At 41.0% G+C, this 20,345-nt stretch overlaps 1 protein-coding gene across 1 annotated transcript in view; it reads left to right on the forward strand.

Moving 5' to 3' along the window:
* Nucleotides 1-9,795: 9,795 nt before the first annotated feature.
* LOC116735724 (transcription initiation factor TFIID subunit 11) overlaps nucleotides 9,796-20,345 on the forward strand; it is a 35,004-nt gene continuing 24,454 nt past the window's right edge. The window contains 6 exon segments of the mRNA XM_032587782.1: nucleotides 9,796-10,495; nucleotides 10,497-10,547; nucleotides 10,549-10,790; nucleotides 13,292-13,353; nucleotides 13,474-13,542; nucleotides 16,678-16,729. Of these exon segments, the coding sequence (XP_032443673.1) occupies nucleotides 10,284-10,495; nucleotides 10,497-10,547; nucleotides 10,549-10,790; nucleotides 13,292-13,353; nucleotides 13,474-13,542; nucleotides 16,678-16,729 (688 nt within the window). The 5' untranslated portion in view covers nucleotides 9,796-10,283.

The following is a 20,345-nucleotide window of genomic DNA, read 5'->3' on the forward strand; positions in this document are numbered from 1 at the left end:
GTCTATCGGTCGGATGGTGGGGAACGAGATTTTGCAGTGTTGTGGAAATTTCTGTAATCAATGAGAGCATGTTCCAATAATCAGAGAAAGATTAATCTTTGTCTTTATTTTTATTCGAATGCAAAAGCGTTCGAAGACCCATCTGAACACAGTCAGTAGAAGAGCCCCAAACAACACAGATCACATGGTTATATAGTCAAGGGTTTACCCCAGTATATTATAGGCCTGGTGGCCCGCCATGCTTTACTAGCCCCACCGCTAGGCTAAGCCTTTCTTGTTTATGTTTTTAGGAAAATAATAATTAATAAAAGACCACTTTTTTGTCTCTGTATCTCTGTTGCTTTGAGTGTTTCACTGGTGGAGCAGATTTATTCCTAAAAGATATGATTATAGAAGATAGATTTATAGTTTATCCATTTAAAGCTGGACCAATCACACCGCTGGCGTTTCTGCGCGCTGCAGCAGCTGGATGTCATAAGTTTACCTCAGCATGGATCCCGCACTTCTCCTTTCATTCAAACTGGACACAGGCTGACCTGTATGGATATTTACATCAACCCCCTGTGAGGAATTATGTTTCTTTCCAGAGTGTTTGATCAAGTTAGTGGTGAGAATGATTTATCTTTGTGAACAAATAATTTTGTGTGGCTTTTCAGTTTCAACACGCTGCCCAGCACCCGGCCCTGTCTGCGCTGATAAAGTTTATGTATGTGGTCCCAGTTGGTCGGAGCATTAGTCGTTAACGAACCAGCACTAACCTCATCATGCAGGTTCTGTCATGATGTGGTGTGGCGGTGGACATAGAAATAAATGGATGTTTTAATGAAGAAAATCAACCAATAAAAAAATCAAAAATCCAAGGGTACAAGAAAATCCAAAAACAAACTGGAAACACGAGGGAACAACAGGTAATACAGGGAGGGAAGCATGGGTGGTGACGAGATGGACTGGCGAGTTGTGACTGGGATAGAGGAACTTAAATACTGGGCAGTAGTAAATTGAACAATGGACCTAACGAGATGAGATAACTGGTTGCAAGTGTGAGCAGTTGGCACAGGGAAGCTAAGGAGATATATTGGAGAAAAACAGAGAGGAAACACCAGGGAGCTGAAAATACCTCTAAAACAAAAGAAAACACTAATACTAAAGAAAACCTGATAAACAAGAAGTCAAAAAGACATGAGGAAAAATATAAACAAACCTAAACATAAAGAAGGATGATCTATCAAAAATAAGAACTAGGGGATGTAGAGCTGTAGAAACTGGAAGATCTGAACAAAGAGAGAACCTAACTAGAATTACTAAAGAAAGATTAACTGAATATAAAGTGACAAAATAAGAACTAGTAACACTACAGGGGGAACTAGAAGGAATTAAGAAATGACCTAACTAGAATTACTAAAGAAATATATATATATATATATATATATATATATATATATATATATATATATATATATAGTCTCTCTCTCTATATATATATATATAGACTCGGACATGGAAGAATACTGAACGTAGGGTGATGAAATTAAGAAATAAACATTACTAGAAACACTGCAGGGAGGCTGAAATAAGAAATAACTAGAAGGATAAAATAGAATTAAACTATAGTCATTAAAGAAGGCTTGACATGGACTCAGACAAACAAGAACATAACCTAAGGTAAAGAATAAACCTAACTATAAACACTATAAAGGACTGAAAATAAGGAAAGCAATAGCAAGACAATTCTAATTACACTAAATACCTCAAATAATAATATCAAAAGGACTGTGAAAGGCTAAACTCAAGTGAACTAAAACATGAAGCTAAATGAAATGAAAGCAAATCCAACCCAAAAACCTGAGTCCTGACAGGTTCAGCCCGGTGAGGAGCTTTCACGCTCGCCTCGTAGTCACTCATCACGCTGGTTTTATATTATTTTATTATTATTTTTAGTACTATTTTTCTGGTTATGAAGCATCAAACCATATCAAATGCTTTATCCACTTAGTCAGACAGAGTTAATGTGCGCGGCTGCTCGGAGTTCTGAGAAACTCATGCCATAAACTGGACCAACCAAAACAGTTTCTGTGTCCCCTTGTTAAAAACTCAACAGACACGAAATGGAAGAGCTACTAAAGCCACATTAGCAGCATTAAATTAAATCTCCCGTTTGTTGTGCATCTCTGCGCAGTGCAGCGGATTTAACTCATGCAGGGCTGAACCGAGGCTGCATGAGACCTGGAGCAGAATTTGACTTGGGGGGGCCCCTCTTGCTGCTAAAAACATCAGCACCTCTAACAGCTTCTGTGTTAGATTTAGTGAAATCTGGGAGAGAGGAAGTAGTTTAAGTGGCCAACCTAAAGAGCAATAAGTTATAATTGCAGTTTACTAGTTTGTATTTGTGGGCAAACAGAGCTCAAACTCAAAGATTAAACTCACAGCATCAGGTTGTTGCTATAGTAACAAAACAATTTAACTATGAATATTGTTCTTTGAACTTTTACAAAGTAAACTTTCCACCCCTTTAAAATCTTACATATAAATGTTAAAAACGTTAAATCTTTTAATTTATATATGCTGAAACCATTAAATCAAATTCCGCAGCATTGATAATCTCAATAAACAAATGTTACATTTATGTATCTGTGGTCTGTGTTAAAATATTAGCATTTATGGGCCCCTGAAACCCTGGAGGCCTTATGGAGCTTCTGACTTAATCTGGATTAAACAAAAGCGCAAATAATTGATATTCATTTTAATTGTGTTTTTTTTGTGTTTTAATTTGTTGTTTTTAAGACTAGTTGTGGGTTTAAATATTGTTTCACTGGCAATGTCTTCCCATAACATATACTGTAGTTACCCAGTAATATTTTTACTTTTCCTGTCTACTTAACATCTTGCAATACAAAAACACTGTGGGCCACTGGTGGACTGCCTTGGTGCCAGGCTTTTCTGGAGGAAACCCTGTAGTCACAGCAAAAAAGAACACACCCCAACTCATCTCCATTACCAGGTGGACAACAGAGCTACATCTGTATCCATTGTCATGCAACTGCCCCTCACCTCATTGGAGGGAATGATTTTTAGTTAAGACTTTTCGTTGGAAACCCACACACTATATGTATGGCAGGAAATGAGAGCTGACAAGGACTCCAACAGAAACGTCTAGTTCTTCTTTATTACTCATAGTTGCAGGCTCTCTCACAATCACACAGTGACAAACATTAAAGAAGAACATTCATATACAACGTAAATCCTAATTTAGATCAAATTAAAATTAAGTAGTCCAAATGAAACTTTCTATTACAGCAGCTTGTTTTGCCATTAGTTCTCAAGCAAGATGTTCTGACACAGTTACATCGGGAACATGGACACCAGAGTGTGGAGCGCACCACTGAGTTGGAGAGGCAGTACTGTTACTGGCCAGGGATGTCTACTGACATTAAGGCAGGGTAGGGTACAAGTTTTCCTGCCTCATGGCAGGGGGCACTCATGATCCCAGACATTGTTCTTGTTACTCCACGTCTGCAGAGTAAGTGACAGCGAGCTAGCCATACAGTAAATAAGTGAAATGCAACCATAGATTTATTATTTTGTCCTGTCTTCCAAAGTGAACATAGATTACTACATTTCTACACTTAAACAGTTTTCTAAAGTGGATTTTCAATCCAGGAAATAATATTAATGTCCTGAGGTGTGGTGAGGGTTGGTGAGGCGGACGCTGTAGACCCAGGTAAGATGAAAATGATGTCTTTAATGATGGGAAAACACACTCTAGGAATGGGCCGCACGGCCGAGCTGAAGCCAGGGCTCGACGCCGGTAGCAACCGCTAACAAAACAGAAACTCGGAAGACAGAGCACACATTCGACGAGGACCCGACGAGGAACAAGGAACACAGGTGGAGTTAAATACACGGGAGGGTAATCACAGAAACGAGACACACCTGGGAACAATCAAGGGGAGGACAGGACAACGAAGAGACTAAGGACACAGAAAACTCTAAATAAACACAGAAAAACACCGATCCTGACAGTACCCCCCCCTCAAGGGCGGCTACCAGACGCCCAAAAAACAAAAAAACAACAAGGGTGGGCGGAGGGGCGCTGGACGGGGGGCCAGAGTTCAGAAAAAACAAAAAACAACCCACCGTTGTGGGCGGAAACACAGGGAGGGCCAAGAGTCCAGAAACAAACAAAAAACTACCCACAGGGTGGGCGGAGGCAAAGGAGGCGGGAACCACGGAGGTGGTCTGGCGGTCGTCCGCGGCGGCGGGAACCACGGAGGTGGTCCGGCGGTCGCCCGCGGCGCTGGAGGCGGGAACCACGGAGGCGGTCCGGCGGCCGTCCGCGGCGCTGAAGGCGGGAACCACGGAGGCGGGAACCACGGAGGCGGTCCGGCGGCCGTCCGCGGCGCTGGAGGCGGGAACCACAGAGGCGGGAACCACGGAGGCGGGAACCACGGAGGCGGTCCGGCGGCCGTCCGCGGCGCTGGAGGCGGGAACCACGGAGGCGGTCCGGCGGCCGTCCGCGGCGCTGGAGGCGGGAATGATGAGTCCCGGGGGCCGCCCACAGACGGCGACGACGAGCCCCCCGAGGCAGGGTCCCTGGTGGAGCACAGAGAGTCGGGGTCTCTGGTGGAGCACAGAGAGTCGGGGTCTCTGGTGGAGCACAGAGAGTCGGGGTCGGAACACTGGGGGTCAGGGTCTCGGGTGGAACGCTGGAGGTCTCGGTCTCGGGTGGAACGCTGGAGGTCTCGGTCTCGGGTGGAACGCTGGAGGTCTCGGTCTCGGGTGGAACGCTGGAGGTCTCGGTCTCGGGTGGAACGCTGGAGGTCTCGGTCTCGGGTGGAACGCAGGGAGTCTCGGTCTCGGGTGGAACGCAGGGAGTCTCGGTCTCGGGTGGAACGCAGGGAGTCTCGGTCTCGGGTGGAACGCAGAAGGTCAGGGTCTCAGGAGGAACGCAGAAGGTCAGGGTCTCAGGAGGAACACTGGGAGTCTCGGTAGGAACACTGGGAGTCTCGGTAGGAACACTGGGAGTCTCAGTCTCTGGTGCGCCGGCTGCTACGGCCTCCGGTGCGCCGGCAGGAACGCCGGCTGATTCGGCCTCCGGTGCGCCGGCAGGAACGCCGGCTGGAACGGCCTCGGGTGCGCCGGCAGGAACGCCGGCTGGAACGGCCTCGGGTGCGCCGGCAGGAACGCCGGCTGGAACGGCCTCGGGTGCGCCGGCAGGAACGCCGGCTGGAACGGCCTCGGGTGCACCGGCTGGAACGCCGGCTGAAACGGCCTCCGGTGCGCCGGCTGGAACGCCGGCTGGAACGGCCTCGGGTGCGCCGGCTGGAACGCCGGCTGAAACGGCCTCCGGTGCGCCGGCAGGAACGCCGGCTGATTCGGCTTCCGGTGCGCCGGCAGGAACGGCCTCGGGTGCGCCGGCTGGAACGCCGGCTGAAACGGCCTCGGGTGCGCCGGCTGGAACGGCCTCGGGTGGAGCTGGAGGTGCTGGTCCCGGAACTGGAGCAGGATCTGGGCTGGCGGAGAAACTGTGCGGATTGGGAGGCAGAGGGTTACCCTTCAGCACGGCCGCTGCTGTCTGGAATTGCCACTCTGCCTCTTGTTGTAATTCCGCCAGTCCCAGATGCGGAAGTCGCGGGATCCACTGATCCAGCAGGAGGACCAGGCGTGTGGACGTATTCAGCCGCCGTCGGGCTGAATACGGACTTGCCAACACTGCCAAATAGTCCTCGATCGCCCTCCATAATCCTTCTGGGTCCATAAGGAAAGTAGCGTGCCTCACCGTTCAGTGTGGTCGGGTCCTTCTGTCCTGAGGTGTGGTGAGGGTTGGTGAGGCAGACGCTGTAGACCCAGGTAAGATGAAAATGATGTCTTTAATGATGGGAAAACACACTCTAGGAATGGGCCGCACGGCCGAGCTGAAGCCAGGGCTCGACGCCGGTAGCAACCGCTAACAAAACAGAAACTCGGAAGACAGAGCACACATTCGACGAGGACCCGACGAGGAACAAGGAACACAGGTGGAGTTAAATACACGGGAGGGTAATCACAGAAACGAGACACACCTGGGAACAATCAAGGGGAGGACAGGACAACGAAGAGACTAAGGACACAGAAAACTCTAAATAAACACAGAAAAACACCGATCCTGACAATTAAAGGAAGATCAACACCGGAGCTGAAAGGTTTACTACATACTACGAGACAGAAGTGTACACACTCTTTTTAAATTAAGTTCAAGAAAAGATTGGCTTTGTGGATGTCCTGCTAGAAATTGCCTTTTCTGCTTTCCTTGCCTTCTTTTCTCAACTTGTGGCACTGTGTGGACTTAGATGGGATTTTGTGAATATAATTTGCTAATTCACCAAATATGCACTGTCTACCTCATTTCAAAGCCAGTTTTGGATATCAAGGATAGACTTAGCTTTGGATTAACAGATATTTATTGCCGCATGGACTTCACAGATATCATGGCAATAACATTTTTTTTGTTTAGTTTTTTAATAAAATGTGTGTTTTGTGGGCTACAGTTTGTATATGTAAAGAATGCAGAAAACAAACACAAACTGTTGTGTTAGGTGGATAGTGGTAGCCATCTACGACAGCATCATTTATTAATAGTAAACATTAACAATAATAATAAACATTAAGCCTAAAAACACACTACTGCAGCAACAGACTGAATGTTCTGTTATTTGTGTGGGGAATATTTTAGAGTTTTTTGGTGTTAAATCCTTAATCATAAAGTGGCGTTGTTGTCAGTTGTTATTGCAATGAGTCTGTGTGTAGCTTTCTGAGTTGTACTTCAACGGTTTTTCCCTTTCCTGTGGAGCATAGCACTAAATAAATAATACCTACATTTCCAAGTTTCATTGAGTTAACGAATTGTTCTGGCACAGCAGCTTGGCTATGGGCGGCACAAAATTTCCCTGTGTAATCAGTAACATGCAGGGTGTCTGTATTGGTAAATCTGATTTTGATTAAGTCAGTGCCTCACCAGCTATGAACCACACCGCATGTCACTGCATTTTATATTTAACTTTTTAAAGAATCTTCCCCCCTACTGGCCACATACTTTTGTATTGCATTAAAAAAATACTTGTTTTATGCACTGGAATGCAAATCATTCAATGAGATTTTCTGGATTTTTGTTTTAGATTCTGTCTTTCTCAGTTCAGTTGTGGTGTACCCACTATGGGGCACACTGACGGAGACAAGGCTGTCATGCACCGGCACCACAAGGCACTCTGGCCACCACCAGCAGGCAAAGTGTCTTGGTAAAGGACACAACAACAGAAATGGCTGGAGCATAGATTGAGCTAGTAACTCAGTAATTGTGGGACTAACTTCTATCACCATTGCCCCAACAATACATGGTTTTCCAGTGTATCCTGACAGCACAGTCCACTAACACTGAATTAAATAAACCTAAATAAAAGTATGAGATGAATCTTTGGAGCAGCGTTATCATAAAGCATTTAGATTATTGCTTACCCCTATATGACCCCCACCACATGCCCGGACACACACACACACATGGAGATAAACACCACACCCCTTGGGTAACTGTATCTTGGAAAGTGATTTCCCTCTTTAGACAGTCCTTACATGGGAAGAGTTTGGGATGAATTTGGCACTGGATTCAATTTGGAGAGGAAAACAAATCCTGCTGGGGAATTTCAGATTTGATTAATGAATGTGCCGATGCAGGGCAATCACTCTCATGTCTTCACCGCAGCCCAGCCTTTCCAACACCTGTTTTTGTTCAAACCAGATATAAACATTTTGTGTTGTTAACCTCTGCATTTTTCACTTTTTAACATCTTACTTTAGATTAATCAATTAATGTTCTAATGTGATGATAACTGAAAGCTTTTCATTAGCAAATGTTAGAATATGCAGTTAACTAAACAGGCCTTGTGGGTCAGAGTGAACATGCTTCTGGTTCAAGCTAAGAAAGAAGAAATGCCTTTGGCATCTATTAGCTCTTCTCCACTTTCAGCCACTTTGCAGTCTTCATCTTGACCTGATCTCCTGTCTCATTCTGCCCTCAGCTAGGTCAAACTCAGCTGTTCCTCGCTGCCACTAACATTTCACCATTAGAAATTCCAATATAACAAGAATTTAAATTAAAAAGTCATTTCTTCTGATTTAATCATCAAAATAAATGATCAAATCCTATTTATACCTGAAATTTTAACTGATAGTAGAGATTATGTCAAATGTAATTTTAACAGAAAATTACGTTTGACATAAACTCAAATGTTTGAGTTTATGTGCTTACTCCACTGTCTCTGATACAAACTGGTCAGCACAGCTAAACTGGATTGACAGCTGATATTGATATTTTCACTTTGATCTGCTGTCATAGAACCTTAAGGTTTGTTTTATTTAAGTACCAGCTTGACCTCTTCATCATGGATCATAAACTCACCCAAACTTAATCCTTTTTGACAAAATGTTGCAAACACATTTATTTAAAAAAAAATCATCTGGTAGAATTTTGGCTTTGTTTCACTCAAAATGCTAGAAATAATTATTTGTTTTCTTCATGATGCAAACCCAGAGGAAAGGTATTTCTTAATTTTTTTAAGAAGGATAAGGAGGTGTCTCAGATGTTCCTGTCACCAGCCTCTTTTTAATGCATGTGGAAGTGAGAATTAAAAGACGGTGGGTAAAATGGTGTTGGTCAGTCAGACAGAGCCAGGCTGGCTCAAATTACACTGACTCTGACCATGTCGAGTTTTAAATAGAGCAGTTTTCAACTCCTCCCTTTACAAATCACTCTATTTTGGGGATAGCATGTAGGGGGTGGAGGGAAAAAAGAAGATGAGTTGTGGATCAGTGTCTTTGATTGGCAAAGAAGCTTTGTAATGGCTTTGTCAGCAGATTCTGAAATACTGGATTTGTGAGACATAATTTATTAAAACAGGTTTAGTATTAACTAAACCTGTTTTAGTTAAAAAGTTTTGACATATGTCAAAACTTTTTTTTAATTATTTCTCATAGTCTAACAGTGTCTGTGGCAGTGCCACAATTTTGACTGAAATATTCATTACAACCCATGATAACATTACACATCAAATAATGATTTAGCCAAGGTAACCGAAGGCCTAAGAGTCATTAAAAACACATGGATTTATCCCCTTAGGACCATGGATGTGCAAATGGTTGTCTTCCCATTAGATCATAAAATGTATCCGGTCCATGGCTCTAGGAATTAAATGTAGAATACTCACAAAGGGTAACTTTTATTAGATTAAAAAAAATACTATATGGCCAGTGTACACAAAAATTGATTTTATTAAATTTCTTTATATAATAAAATCAACTATATGTGTTGGATTCCACTGTTATTGACATCCAGTCTCTTTAAACCTTGTACATCTTTAGAGGAACACCATAGAAATCCAAGAATTGATAAATTGAAAGGACTAATACAGACAAACAAGTACAGCTGGTCAAGATTCCTTACAATCATCAGTGTTAATTTTCTAAGAACATGAATCTCAACAAACTGCTGCAAAACTTTAACAAGAACTTACAGAGATACCTACCACAACAAGGATGCCAGACAATGACACTAAAACTAGAAACTACACACAGCTCAGTGTCTAAATGGGCTAGTGCTCCCTCTTAAAGCAACTCATTGTCACCTAAACCTTCTTTTACAATGCAACTCACTTCAGTAAACCTGAACATTTGATCATAATGAAAAACCAAGTGTGGTCTACTTATTCCTCATACCCACCATCAACCACTCCCTCTTCCCCTGGTATCTTTACTTGTGGATAGCACACGCCTGCCCACAAGCATTTGCCCCTGTCAGTCAGTATGACTGCCCCCCTTCTTCTCAGCTTACTTCTTTTTCTGTCGTTCTCAGATTAGTCTTGTCTGTGCCTCCATCATAGACCAGTTACTGACGGCTCTCTGCTCAGAGTATTACGGCAGTCTTAATTCAGCTTACATTCTACACTGGACTAAAAGACACTGGGTCTTTAAGTGACTCCAGTTTCAAGCTTTCACTGGGATATTCTTTTCAGGACATTGGAGGAAGTATCTAGATCTAAACTGGATCTATAACCTCTGGACAGGACCTTAAATTTCTGGATGCTCAGTACTTGGGTCCATTAACGATTGTCCTGGTGAACGACTGTGTAACTCTGACTGGGGTTGAATCCTTCAGGCTGTGTGTGTTTTGGGTAGACAGGTACAAAAGCTGCAGTACTGGACTCCTGCAGTGATTCCAGGTTATTTCCACTTTAGTTGACTAAATCTTGGCTGCAAACATGGCCTCATTAAGAAGTTTGATCCTTGCAATGCTGCTTGCACTACTCTGCTCCTTCCACACCCCACTGGCACCCATTGCAAAGGCCCAAGATCTCCCATTCCACTCTGAGGAGGGTCTAATGGCTGATGATGACGACGATGATGACGATGATGACGATGATGACGATGATGACGATGACGATGATGACGATGACGATGATGATGATGATGACTGATGATGACGATGACGACGATGACGACGATGACGACGACGATGACGATGACTGACGATGACGACGACGATGACGACGATGACGACGACGACGACGACGACGATGATGACGATGACAATGATGATGACGATGACGACGATGATGACGACGATGATGACGATGAAGATGACGATGATGATGATGATGACGACGATGATGATGACGACGATGATGACGACGACGACGATGACGACGACGATGATGATGACGACGATGATGACGATGATGATGACGATGATGATGATAGTCACGAAGGTCAGTCTGCGTAGAAGCTGCTGTTTGTGTTGACACATGCCTTTGTGTTTTTGCTTATATGTGTTTTTACTTTGACCTGCAGCACATTGCAGGTGGGTGCAACTGGAGCATCAGACACTGCTGACTTCTAAATTGTAGTCTACAATTTTTCCTGTCAGGAATTGACTGGTTTTTCAAATTGCAAATCCTGATTGAAGACATTTTACTCACTTTCCTCAACATATTGAAAGTTTGTCAGCAGTGGCTGATATTACAGTCAGTGATAAGATTACATTCAACTATTCACTAAAACAGTATGTTACAGGACTAAAATCAAAGGGGAGTGGCTAAGACCAGAATTAGTCCCTCCCTTTTCCATAACATTCTTACAACCTCATCATCTCTGTCGATTTGTATTATCTCATATCTCAGAGCTCATTGGTAATCAGTCCCTCCTCCACCCCTTTCAGCTGTTCATTTTCCTTGCTGTCTCTGACACTCTGTTCTCTTTCCCTGCTTAACTAGAGTTATGAGCAGTCTGGGGAAATTGAACTGGCCCATCTGAAGTCCAACTGTCCGAGGTCCTTCGTACAGTACGCTAGATATGAACTTGGGGACTGCAGAAGGAATGATTTGAGAGAGAGAGAGAAAGAACCAAAATCCAATTCCACAAGCCAAGCCCGTCTTGAAATTCAGTCATTGGGGGTCACTAGTCTGAGATCTTTTGATTTGTGTTTCATTTGAAAACATGGTTCATCCTTTCTCTTTTGTTTTGGATCAGACTGACATGTATCTGTGTCTTTATGTGAATCTGCAGAGAAAGAAAGAGAGACAGTGATATAGGGAGTGAGATGGGGGTGATAGACAGACAGACAGACAGACAGACAGACAGACAGACAGACAGAAGGAGAATAAAGCGCGAGGGGAGGTGCAGGAGGGCCAATACCTAAATTTATTTATTTACAAGTTTAATTACTGTCAGATCTTAAAGTTTCTCTCTTTCCCCATATCTTGTAGTCTCTTTCTTTCTCTGTGGAGCATTTATACTGCTGACCATTAAGGAGGCATATAATGCACTGAATTTCATTTTCAACTCTGCTGTGTGCCCATGTCAAACTGCTAATTACAGGAAACAAGAACTTTGCTCAATATGTCTGTGTTCACTGTTATGGCATACCTCATTTCATTTTCTAAAATGCTGTTTTTCAGAATCAAGGCTTTCAAAGCATTAAGTTCAGTCTTTTTTCAGTGTAATGCTTTTAACCCTTGCTTTTAGGAGCATATTTTACACCGATTTATCTTCATCTAAACATTAAGGACAAGTGAGTTCAGAATATGAATTTATTTGTTGTAAAATGTTACCGCAGTATTTTTGAGGATGATTTTTCAGGAAATGAGTTTTTGGGAAAAGAGAGAAACAACAGTTCTGTTTCTTTTTTTGTTTGTTTTTTTTATCAAATTGTAAAGAGATGTCAGGGTTGTCTGCTTTTTCTCTTCTTTGGTAAAGAAAAGATGTGATATGTTAAATATCATGTAGAAAACATGTCTGTCCATATTTCTTTAACCCTTGTTTCATTCATTCAATAAATCAAATGATCACAAACTGCTTCAGCGCAAATCCATTATCAAAGGGGCTTTGAATTTGGGCTGCATAGCTGCATGGAGAGCATGATTCATCCCAGATCTGCACAAAAATCTATTTTGTCTGTGTGAGGACCAGGCTCATGGACACGGGACATTCGAGTCAGTAAGTATTGTTTTGACAATAATCTATAAGACATGAGCAGTAATTGGATAATTTTGCAGATTACAGCAGTTCTAAATGTAGTGGATAGACAGATGATGGACAATGATTAATATCCATTTTTATTTCATACTGATATTAAGAAAGAACTGCAGAAATTACAGTTTTTGTGTTGAGAATTATATTACAATTGAAAATTGTGTCCAAGTTGTAACCATCTTACTCAATCTGTCAACCTCAAATGAGAGAAAATTAGTTAGAATGTTCAAAACTAACTCATGGACCATCAAGGAGCAAGTTTGTCACAAACTGAAAATTTCTGAAATACCTATGTCACTGTCAAAAGTTAAGGGAAATTTCATATTAACATGGACTGAGATCATACTGTGGAAAAAAAAGAAAATAAGCATCTTTAAGAAATCCCTGGCTGCTCATGTAGGCAATCCAAATGTCCTCTGAATATATGGTGTATAGTCAGCTGAGACAGAATTTTTGCTTTTCACCACAGTAACAAGGTCCATGACAGGAAGTTTGATAATGTACTGTTTTAAGGCAAGGGTGCATTTCATAAAGTGTATGAAATAAGCAACAAGAAGGACTCTGAATTTGTCATCTTCCTTCCAAATCAACAGCTAGATAGTTAAAATTTGAGCATGGTTTTGGTATTCCAACAAACCAAAAGCATACTTTTTGCTTAAAATGCATGAGCTTTGATGAGTGCCTACATCCTGAATCAAAAGAATATCATTCAAGTTGGATGTTTTCTTCTATCTTTCAGATGATGATGATGAGCATGCTTATCACAAAGGCTCTCTGTGCTCATATTGTGAATTCTGCCAGGTATGTCTAAATAACAAAAATCATGTCAGTGTGGGACAATATATATTAAATAATAAATAAATGTATAGGTATTTACATACCCTGCTGCTGCTGCTTCCTAACTGCTGATCTTTCTTCCAGCACTGTGACAGCTGTGATAAATGTCCCTGTGAAGAAGGAGACAAATCTGAACACTGTGATGACTGCAAGGTGAGCAGAGGGGCATATGATATTTGACTTTTGGTTTTTCAAAAGCCAGAGACTCTATTGACGCCAATGTCATATTTACACTTAAATCACAAAACTTCTTATTAAGAGTTAAATTCCATATTCATATTTATTCCTTAATACAAGCTTAATCAAGCAGACACACAATAAAAACATTAATTAATCATTTCCATAATACTTTTGTGCTGATTCTTCCTAAGTAAGTCACTTTTATAGTGGCTTATGCAAGTTTACCATATCCATTGAACGTTTTAACATTATGTCATTTTACAACCACATAGCTCAAAACATTTAAAAAGGATTATAGTTCAACAGAAAATAGTGCACAACCAGGGTAAAGAAAGTGAATATAAGATTCTCAGTGGTTTGAAACAAAAAATATCTTACAAGTGTCCAGTTACACCTGCAAAAATATAAAGTCGTACCAAGTAATTTTGGTCTAGATTGTAGGGAAAATATCTTAGTGTACTTGAAATAAGACAAAGCTAACTTACAAGTATTATAAGTGGAAAAATCTACCAAAGGAACAAATATTTTTGTCAATATTAATTAATTATTTATTTGAATAAGTCTTATATCTTGCTGAAAGTCTTCTTATGAGTTAGTTTTGTCTCATTTCAAGTTTACTAATACCGTATTTTCTGACTATAAGCCACTACTTTTTTCCCACGTTTGAACCATGCGGCTTATCCATCTGGTAGCACAGCAGGGAAATACACCTTGTTCCAAATTATTATGCAAATTGGATTTATGTGTAATAAAGATAAAAAATTTTGTTGTGCTATTAAATTTATAGATGGTGTCAGGGCTCTTTGAATCACTATATTTAATTTCAGAGAGCTGGGTTGATTAGTTTGTCTGGTGAGCTCAATTAAAGGAAATCTACTTACCAAGGATGTTCCACATTATTAAGCAGGCCACAGGTTTCTAGCAATATCGGAAAGAGAAAGGATCTCTCTGCTGACAAAAATCATCAGATAGTGTTCATACCTTGTCATAGTGCCGTATGACAAGGTATGAAAACATTAGATATTTAATAAAAACGGAAGCATTATTGTACTGTGAAGAGATTTGTGGCTGATTCAGAACAAAGATGGGTTTGTACAGATAAAGGCATAATGAGGAAGGTTTCTGTTAGACAAATTGATCGGATTAAGTGGGCAGCTGTTGCCCTTACAAAGCAGCAAGCAGTTATTTGAAGCTGCTGGTGCCTGTGGAAACTCAAGGTGGAGGAACCAGAGGCTTGCGGTGCATGAACCTACTATTCGGCCACCCCTAACCAGAACTCACAAGCAGAAACGGTCGCAGTGGGCCCAGCCGTACATGAAGATTAATTTTCATACAGACTTGTTCACTGATGACTGCTATGCAACCCTGGGTGGTCCAGATGGACGCAGTAGTGGATTGGTGGTGGTTGGCCACCACATCCCAATATGGCTGTGACGTCAGCAAGGAGGTGGTGGAGTCATTTTTTGGGCTGAAATCATGGGGAGAGAGCTGGTTGGCCCCTTTAGAGTCCCTGAAGGTGTGAAAATCACCTCAGCAAAGTATATGGACTTTCTGACTGATCACTTTCTTTCATGGTTCAAAAAGAAGAGCTGTACCTTCCGTATCAAAATCATCTTCCTGCATGACAATGCACCATCTCATGCTGCAAGGAATACCACTGTGTCATTGGCTCCTATAGGCAAGAAAGGGGAGACACTCATGGTGTGGTCACCATCCTCCTCTGACTTCAACCCTATTGAGAACCTTTGGAGTTTCCTCAAGCAGAAGATCAGAGGATGGAATGCAGTTCATATCAAATCAGCAGCTCTGGGAAGGTATTCTGACATCCTACAAAGAAATTCAAACAGAAACTATCCACAAACTCACAAGTTCAATGGATGTAAGAATTGTGCAGGTGATATCAAAGAAGGGGTGCTATGTTAACATGTAACTCGGTCTGTTAAGATGTGTTTGATTGAAATGGCTTTTGATTTTAGTACATGTGACCACTTAATGCTGCACATTCAAAGATATAGCTGTTTACAGTTCTTTATAATCCATAAAATGTTTAGAAAATCTGTTGTGCATAATAATTTGGAACAGTGCATTTTGTGTTTTTTATTTTTGAAAAAAATACTGTTCTCTTTGTGAGCTTTGTTCAGTAAAATTTGATTTATACTGTAATAGTTCATGACTTAAAAATTATACTGACCATCATTTGCATTGACCATTTAGGAAAATCTGAGAAAATATCACTTGCATAATAATTTGGAACACGGTGTAGAGCCGCTGTACATAAACTCAGCGTGAACGAAACCATTGTTTGGCATTGGAGATGGAGGGCTGTGTCCTTAATAAATCCATCAGATTTATTGCAGCCCTCTGCTGTCCTCTGCTAAGTCCTTGTGAAAAGCCAAGAGCAGCGGAGATACGAGCGGCTTATAGCCTGGTCGCCTACTCTTCCAGTTTTTTTCGTTTTTTTTTTTTTTGTTTTTTTAAAAATTGTAGGTGTGGCTTATAGTATGGTTTGCTTTGTAGTCTGGAAAATACAATATATTTCACTATAAACTAGACCAAAAATACTTCATAAGAATGTTTGCTTTTGCAGTGTAGAAGGCTTCTTATGATTATTGGTTATCTGTTATCTGAGTAAAAGGAGTTGAAAACATATGTAGACCGCACTCCTTGGTTGTTTTTTTTTCTTTGGAAAATATTTTGTTCAACTTTACAAACATGCAATATTCTGTGTTGTTCTATGACTCAAAACACCTATTTAATTTATTGTAAATTGAGGTCTGTGGGGCATGACAAAATGGGACATGTTCATGGGCTGCTTATGTTTTTAGACCATACTTTTACATCATAGTGTGCAGGTATTCATATTTCTTGTTAGTACTGGATGTTCCAAAGATTAACATCTGCACACATAATTTCACAACAGAGACTTACAAAGAGAGAGACAGATTGAATGAGTGCAGGCTTTAAAAAAATAATTATAATACATTAGCTGTTGATGTCTTGCTTCCCATGCATATCTTTGGGATCTGGGAGGAAAGTTTCAAACAAACAGAGAAAACAGATGGTACCCATTGCAAAATCAGTCAGTCCTGTCTGTTCTTTCTTCCACAGATGTGCACTTACTGCAACATATGTCCTCTTTGTGAAACTGTTTGCAAGCCTGGTGAGTATTATATTAAAGAACAATTTGTTTCTGCTTAATTTATCTCCAAAATTCTATGACATTAGAAAAAGTTTAAGTAAAGCCTATTGAAAAAATTTTCATGTGAACAGTTATGCATCAAGTCAAATGTGAAGCTCAAGAGCATTTGTAAAAGTGATGAATGTAATATTAACTTTGAGATATTTTGCATTTCAGCTCTTTCTTAGAGTGGCATGATGAAACGCCATTCAACTTCTTAATTTGAATGTAGTTCATTTGAGTTTATTTTTATAGGATCAATTTATAACATGTTGTTCCAAGGCACTTGATAAAAAGCACTGATAAGCACTTTGAAATGTCTTGCTGCTGAAATGTGCTATACAAATAAAATTTGATTGATTGATTGAAAAAAAAAGTTAATTCAATATAATCATACATTCCAATTAATTCTAAAATATTGTGGTCAAGATCAGTTTGTTATTTAAACTGGTTAAAAATCTGTCTAAGCATTCTCATACTGAGGATGCCTTAGGTGCAACAAAAGCTTAGCCAATAGTTTTGGAGACAGGGTCAATCACTGAAACACAAGGCCAAGTGCAGTATCTATTGAATCGGAATGTTAAGCTGTAGCACAGGAAGGAGTCAGAGCTACACAGTGTGTCATACCAGATTAAGCTTCTATGAAGAGAAAAAAACATAAGTAACTACGGTACATGAAAACTGAAATAACAGCAAATAATGTAAAATTGGATAGAAAGCAAAGAATGTAGCAGAACAAGGAGAAGCGGTCGCTTTTATCCTCCAGCAGTCTAAACTACAGCATAATTACAGAGATAGCAGAGAAGTATGGGGGTGACAACATCATATTGTGGAAAACTATTGTGAGAAGCTTGTGGAATAAAACCCAAAAAGTTTGATCCAAGTCATAAGGTTTAAAAAATAATATCCGATACGGACCAAATATCTGTAAACTTCCAAATTCAAAAACAGTTACAAGAGGAGGCCAGGTCTATCACCGACTGCAAAATGATGAGATACCTGCATGTCTGTCTACAGTGAGTGAGTGTGAAATTAATTAGTGCAAATTAGTGTAAAGAGAGTGTAAAATTAAGAATGCTGCAGACCAAGAAATGACTGCTTCATAAGTATGCAGCTTCCCACAAGGACAATGCAAATAACTTATTGAAAAGGTTTATGCTCAAACAAGACAAAGATTGAGCTCCTTTGCCACAATGACAACAATAATTTTTGGGGGAGTCAAGGCAGGACTTTCAAACCTAATAACACTGTACAACAGGGGTCTCAAACTCAATTTACCCGGGGGCCGCTGGAGGTAGAGTCTGGGTGAGGCTGGGCCGCATTCACACACACGGCCTCCTCAGCCGAACCTTTCTGATTGCCTATTACCATATTTGGCCGTAGTCAGGTGCTGTAACAGCCGTAATTGTGTAGTGTCTCTTTAAGATACTCTAGTATTACTAATGATGACAGAAGTATGCGCCACGGCTTCTCTGTAGAGAGCGTGGGAGAAACGTGCTAGACGGACATGTTAGCTCCCTAACTTTTTAGTAATGTTACGGGTTGTTTGGACGCTGCTCAATTTTCATGTCTGATAATATAGGAGCCGTTCAACCGGGCTTTGTAAGGTTGGTGAAGAGCGTATTTATTAAAGGACAACACTGTGGAATTCCCAGTACCAGTGTGGTTGTGAGTTTTTGACCGTCCTGACGAATCTGCCGCCTCCTCTCCTTTCTTAAACACAACCCAAGCGTTACAGCGCCTAACCTTAATTACGTTACACTGATCAGCAACTTCCGGGTCTAAACTGGATGCTGAAGCACGTAAAGCGGGAGCGGCCGCGGAAATTGCGCATGTACCACATGCAAATAATGACAAATAGAAAATGCAAATAGGCCCGGCCGATGTCCCGCCCCTGAGAGCAATATACTCCACCGTGATTGGTAAGTTCGTTCAGCTCCGCACACAACACTGAAAAGTGCCAATTATATCAAACTCGAGGGCCGCACTAACATTAAACTTTCATATTAAGGCAGGGGCCACAAACTATCGTCCCGAGGGCCGCAGTTGACCCGCGGGCCGCGAGTTTGAGACCCCTGCTGTACAAGGTACAGAGTTATTAATATTGTTGACATCATAATAACTTAGAGTAGGAGGTCACGTGACTGAGCTTCAAGACAGTGCTCAAATGTTTCTTTAAAAACTCCTGTAAATGTTGTAAGTAAGGTTTAGAAGATTAGCATGTCTAAAGCTTCATCTATGAAACGGTGTGAAATACTTTCGAGAAGAGGCAAGACAGGCACTAAAACAACACCGAGCCCAACATCCAGTGCGGATGCGAACATGGATTGCATAGTTGAATAATTAGAATTTTATTTTGAAGTTAAGAAGGACAGTATTGATGAGAGTCTAACAGGAATGGCGAACACAATAGCTGCAATGCAGGGTAAAGTGTCAGGGGTAAAACCAGGCAGCTCATGGAGGCCGAGGCCCACATCACCAAAGTAAAAAGCTCACCCAAAAAAGCAGAAATGTTGCTGACCTCAGCTATCAAACAAATCCTACTCCTTGAGGCTATAACAGATGACCTAGAAAACAGAGGAAAAGTCATTTCTGTCGAATGACAGGCAGCAGATGACAACCACTTTATTAGCAACATGCTAACAAAGAGGCTACAGCTAGAACCGGACAAATCATTGACAATGAAGCTATGTGCACCGCATGCTAGCCTCCGGGAAATAAAACCAAGGCAAAGCGGATCTGATTCGTTTCCTAAAGTTCCAGTAGAAAAAATTTGTATACACAAAAGCGCAAGAAAAAGAGAGATTCCACAAAATGGGGCCAAAATCAAATTTGCACAACATCTATTTGCAAAGACAGTTCAGATCCAAAGTTAGTTCCACCCGGTGATGAAGTTGTTTGTAGACATCAATGAATTCCGCTGACTCCAACATAACCCCTGCAGATTCAGATCTTTTGAAGTGGAAAGATCCATCTCTTCTCAACACCTAATGAGCCAAAAAATTCTACAACAGTCTTCCAATATGTTCAGATGTCCATGAGTAGAGAGTCTTAAAAAACTAGATGGTTAAGAAACAAATAAACTGATAAGACATTCTATATGATTGTTCCTGCTCCAATAAAACTGATCTGCGATGGAGGCATTTGCAGGACAAGTTTCATAATATGTAGTTTATGCAAACATAATTGATTGGTTTAAATCACCTGTTTATTCTAAGTCTAATTTGAACTGTTTTGGGATAATGCTAAGAACTAAGCTTTAAACGGGTTGCTGCCTTTCTATGAAGGGTAAATTGTATTATGCATAAAAAAGAGCATTTCTATTTTTATTTTTATAGTTTGTAGCTAGACACTGTCTATTGTGTGGAGTTTTGGTTTTGGCCCTCAAAATATTTGGTTCAAGAGAAGGGGAAAGCATTGAAGTTCTGTTTTTTCTTTGAGTGAACGAGTGAATATACGTTCAATCCTACATCTTCAGTAAAATAATGTAAGCATTAATTGCTTACATTATTTTAGTATACAATAAATTGAACAATCCAAAAAGAAAAATTTAAAATATTAATACTACAAGCTGGAATTTCAATGGAATAAAGAAGGT

This window comes from Xiphophorus hellerii, chromosome 16, assembly GCF_003331165.1.
Source record: "Xiphophorus hellerii strain 12219 chromosome 16, Xiphophorus_hellerii-4.1, whole genome shotgun sequence".
NCBI lineage: Eukaryota > Metazoa > Chordata > Actinopteri > Cyprinodontiformes > Poeciliidae > Xiphophorus > Xiphophorus hellerii.